This window comes from Lygodium microphyllum, chromosome 18, assembly GCF_053477565.2.
Source record: "Lygodium microphyllum isolate KBCC chromosome 18, Lygodium_microphyllum_v1.1.10, whole genome shotgun sequence".
NCBI lineage: Eukaryota > Viridiplantae > Streptophyta > Polypodiopsida > Schizaeales > Lygodiaceae > Lygodium > Lygodium microphyllum.
In genome coordinates this window covers 45,599,845-45,605,213 of record NC_141152.1, presented here as the reverse complement: position 1 = coordinate 45,605,213, position 5,369 = coordinate 45,599,845, and the positions used below count along the sequence as shown (strand labels likewise).

Below are 5,369 nucleotides of genomic sequence, written 5' to 3'. Positions count from 1 at the left end.
TATTTATTTGATTTCCTAATACTGATAGTTTCAAGGTTATCAAGTATTTCATAGTTATTTTCGCTTCAACATTCTTGATATTTTAGGTTAGGTTTTTTCGTTGATTCATACATGGATCAACTCATGATATTGACATTCTCACTAATATAATCATAAATATTAATATTACGTGTGTTTTCAACAAAAAAATAAGTTTTATTTTATTCTACTCATATTCTATAGTTTAATCGACAATGTCCTACCATTTGCCGAACTTTCAACATTATTTTAAAAAAACAATTTTCATTTAGCTATGTCCTAAATGCAATGTGAATTGTTTCTTTTTAATTTTTTATTTCAAACAATGTAAAAATCATAAGTGTAATTTTTCTTTCATTTTTCAAACATTAAATTATATTTTTATGCACCTAATTTATGTGCGTCTAGTATATACTTTCATATGCAATTTTTCGTTGATTTAATGCATTGCTTATTTCATAATATTATCTAAATGCTTTTCTATAAATTATTATAAAATTCATATATGTATGAAAAACTATTTTCACATCCAATGGAAAGAAAAGAAGAGATTGAAATGTGACTAGTTTTTGGAATGAAAAATATGACATTAGCCAGTTTTACAAATAAAATGTCCAAAAAATAACAAAACTTAAAAAATACACTAAAGGTCAGTTTTCTATGAGCAATGGTCGTGTATCATATCGCGTTACTTCTGAACAAACCTAACCAGTACACTGTTTGCTTTCCACACCGAGCTCTTGGGGCCGCACCAGAATATTGCATGTTACAAAAACCTGCAAAGAAAAGGCACAAAAGATCATAAGTTTTGTGGATGTTTGTTTTATAGCACACCTGTCCAGTTTTCCATTTGGCATGAAGGGTTCACCGAGGCTCAAGCAACGCAATAAGCCATAGTACTCACAGCATCCACCTCAAACCCTCAGCAACCACCATGGGTTTGTTTCATGATTCTGCTGGCATTTGGGTCAATGTGACATGGAAGTCCATAAACAGTGAGTCTAGAACTAATCAGGCAGCACAGTGCACAACTGCTAATTGAAGGCTACTTAGGAGTTTGTTAGGATCATGATTGGAACCCACATAAGGGATGGAGAGCATATGAGAGAGCCAGATAACAAAGATAATCCATGCTTATCTGTCTAGACACTCACCCACAGGTTCTTTTTTCCCCTTTCTTGCATAAACTAATTTGTGTTCTTTCCAAAAACACACCAAGTGCATGCAATGTATTACATATAATTCTGTAAAGAAGCCTGACAATGACACTACCTACAAGATCTGCACACGCACAAACTAGTGTGTCCTTTACAGTCATAAAATGCATTACAGTAGGATCCAGTTAAGAAGCCTTACAATGACACTATCCACATTATCTGCACACAGATACAGTGTCTGGCTTTTGACAGTGATTTTGTGGTGCATACCCATCCTTATTGTGGAGGAGAATGAGCCCACGCATAGCTTTTTGTCAAACCTGACTTCAGGCACACCTATACCTCACATAATGTCTTCATAAACAGACACTCGATCCCACACACAATCTGATGGACTTAAGACTTTAACTTGCAGGATGTCTTTATGATTTAAGATTCAATATCTACACACTAAATTAGAAATTTAAGATGGGTTTAAAACAGCACAAGCACATTGTGTTTATAAACTGAAACTTAGAATTCCACATACAGATTAAAGATCATTGAGATCCAAGATGTGCTTACCTTGGCTTTAGGGGTGCTGATCCCCATCACACGCATTCGGGCCTCAACTGGCACACTCACACCCAATAGCACTCGATCACTCACACTGGCATCATTTGCAAGGTCAGTGGATGGTGGTTCCATGACATACAACTTGTCTACAATCACAATTGCAGTCAACATAGTTTGCCTATGTGCAGGCTGGCGAAAGGCCGGAACCTTTGCCACACCCAAGGTGGTGTTTTTATACAAGCAATCAAGGTCAGTAGCACTGTATAGAATGGCCATCTTATTGGGGTTAGTAGCAGAGAATATCAATGTGATGTTCATGGACAAGTAGACATCAGGATTCACAGAATCCTGTCTGTCAACATGGAAGTCTTGGATATTGACATGTTCTAGACTGAACTGCGGCTTGGTTGGCCTCATGACTAGTATGAATAAGGCAGTAATCCCTACAGCTATAACTAACAGGAGGAGGATTGACAAAGCCATCCAGCAGCAGCAATTGCAGAAGCCATGTGAGGGTGCTGCTCCTTTTCTACTGAAGGATGGAGCATGTGAAAGACCATAGCCCATTTTGTAAGCTTGTTGTGAGTGGGGTTCTCACAAAATCTCCTTGGTCTCAGATAGCTGCCCGATATGCTACTGTAGGTGAGCTTACTGCAGGAGTGTCTCATCAGAAGCTCTCTGACTGCTACGGAGAAGCCTGAAATGTAATGATCCACTGTGTATTATCAGAAAGAATCTGATCATTCACGTACACGTTCACAAGCCTGAACCTTGATAATCCAGCAAGACGCCTTGGTCGAATTGCGTTGTCGTGGGAGGGGGGGCAACCCTTCTGTTTGTCCACTGCGCTAACTACAAGTGTCTGTAAATTTCACATAATCAAGCAAGGCTGCTCCATAGACAAGCAAGAGCAGTGTACGCTGTATAGAAACCCCACTTACATATATTGACAGACAGCAGGTTCCTTAGGACTCCTCAAGGACAGGCGCCCATTTCCACTCCTTTGAAATGTCTTTGCAGAGCTAAAGGTGCTCCGCCATAAACCGATCGAAAACGATGGCTGTACCTTACAGCATCTAGCTCCGCTCTCCTTTGAGCCCCGCAGAGGACTTTACAGGTTAAAGTCCGGCATCTTTTCTTGCAAAAGCAGAAGAAAGAGGAATATCATCAGTCTCTCTCGTATTAACAGATGGAACCCATTTACGGCTTAAAAGTGTGGACTTCCTAACTCTTGCGCATTTCCAAAGAGGAGAGTTTGGCTTTGCATCCACACTAGGCGCTCCGCACCTAGACTCGCCCCGGCGGGCGCGATTTTTTCCGGGGCGGATGCTGGACGCGTAGCATTCGCTTCCGCGTTCTCTTTCTTTTTTGTGGAGGAGGTGGGGGCTGCCACGTGGCACCTGCCCCCATCTCTCCTTAACTAATAGTATAGATGTGACATATCATATCAGTCACCATCGTTTGTAGAAATGTCACATCACATAAGTAAACTATTATGCGCAAGTAAACTAGGATAGTCGAAAAATAGGTAAACTCTATCCGTAAAATAAAGACGTATGAATTAATCTATCAAAAGTAGCTCTCATAACTAATACATAGTGTGTGGTCTAATAGTTGAAACTTTAGGCTATAGAGTTGAGGTCATGGGTTTCAAACCCCTAGATTTTGTCGATTGCCCTCGAAACCAATATCTTTGGAATAGGCTTGACTTTCTTAAAACCAATGCCGACGTCTCTATTTGTTGCTGGTCCTACTTTACTAGTGCGACCTAATTTACTCGTGTGCCTTAATTTACTGTAATGTGACATTTTAATGAACAACTGCAATTAATCCAAAACGCGGACTTCACCAATCCACCCTTATCTAGCATCAAGGACTTCCAAAAATTCCATCATGTGTCATGTAAGGGCTAGGCCAAAATACCCAAGGGATTTATGGCTAGAGTCCCCCTTGGTACCCTTGTCACCTCCTAGCCTAACATCCTCCCTACAAAGAGACCTCTTGCATCTAGGGTTGGTCCTAATCTCCAATGTAGTCAAATAGCCCCTTGGTAAAGGGTTCCTAACACTAAACTTGGGGGAGGTTTAGTATGTTAAAAAGTCTACCCATGAGGGCACAATAGTTTTTTTGTGCAAACAAAATCAAGCAACTAGCTTATCAACAACAGTTAGAAAATATTCTTTTTTCATAATGTCAATGCAAACTGTCACTTGGATATTCCATAGAGTCAACCAATCAACTTATCCTTCATTAGGAGAAGAATCTGTTACAATATCAAGCTCTTGTTACTCTTCAGTCAGTTTATCTTTATGTGTGTAACCGATATTAGCTGGATATAGATGTACACGTGTGTGGCATTCAATAAGTCGGTGTAGTCAGTGACTTAACCACATTTAGTCTTGGTTAGTCATACCTATGTGTGTAAGTCTCTTTCAATTTGTATAAGGGAATAATAATGCAAGAACAACAACAATGAGCTGAGGCTCATCTTCCGCTCCACTCTGTATCTCTCCTCTCTTCCAACATGGTATCAGAGCTTGAACGCCTGAAGCCTCCTGAAGGCTTGGCAGTGGGGCCATTTGACATCAAGACATCATATCTTAAGAAAATGTCATCAAAGGAGACTGTGCTTGTAGTACGTTTTTTTTTTTAAAGCTATATCTTGCTAACATAAATGGTTTTTGGAGAAATGGTCTGAAGATGCTGATCGTTTCGACGTGGTCTACAACTTTGCAGAAGAAAGTTTTTTCAAATTCCTCACAGATTTTGAGATATTTAGCACAAACTTGTGCAGATTGGCTGTTTACTGTAATAAACAGGAGGTGATTCTAGGGAACTGGTGGTTTTCATCCTAACAATGTATATGGCCTTGTTATCATGCATTTGAGCATGATATTGGAGTATTAAATGCTCAGTTTTGGAGCTTATTTATAGGCTGGAAATAGTGAATTGGTTGGTGTCGTGAATTTGAAAACAATATACCTAGGGTTGAAGTATTTGTGATGCTTATTTGCTACTGACAAATGCTTGGATCATACCAGTTGAGTGGTAGATGCTTTTTGGGATATTGTGAGTGCTGAAAGTCCAAAGTTTGGACTAATTTGTTGTTAGTTATACTAGGGTATTGACTGGTTATTGTCTACAGGAGAATGATACCTATCATCTTTACTTAACATACATGCAATATATTATGACCAGTTGGACATGTATCAACTCATGCATAAAGTGGCAATTGAATAAGATGTTTTGAAACTGTTTTGAGGTCTGAATACTCTTGTTTTAATAGAGAAAATACAAGTGGTTATAGTAGTGGGCTGATTGTATTTGATACTGCTACTTGCATACAGTACAAACATTGATACTTGTATGGATATAATTTGTTGCTGGGATGTTTTGCCACTACCATAGAATGTTTTGAATTGATTTGAGCTTGGTTTATATTCAATTGACTATGTTTTTTCATTTTTTGAAATACAGTTTATAGCAAGCAGGTTGTCAGGAAAACTATCCTAAATTGTAGAAAATTGTTTTGAATAGCAAGAAACTGGTCCTGAACTGTAGGAAAAGGGGTCAGATACTTACAGGTTGTATACATCACTAAATACCTAAGCTACAACTATGGCAAATTCTCAGGGCATT

General features: G+C 38.8%; 1 protein-coding gene across 1 annotated transcript; it reads right to left on the bottom strand.

Moving 5' to 3' along the window:
• Positions 1–562: 562 nt before the first annotated feature.
• On the bottom strand, positions 563–2,921 carry LOC148020824 (NDR1/HIN1-like protein 13). Its single transcript, XM_087698634.1, has 3 exons — positions 2,672–2,921; positions 1,740–2,592; positions 563–794 (listed from the first exon to the last, which is right to left on the bottom strand). Exons 2-3 carry the CDS (start codon positions 2,295–2,297, stop codon positions 723–725), a joined length of 630 nt encoding a protein of 209 aa, XP_087554760.1. The 5' UTR covers positions 2,298–2,592; positions 2,672–2,921; the 3' UTR covers positions 563–722.
• Between the last annotated feature and the right edge of the window lie 2,448 nt (positions 2,922–5,369).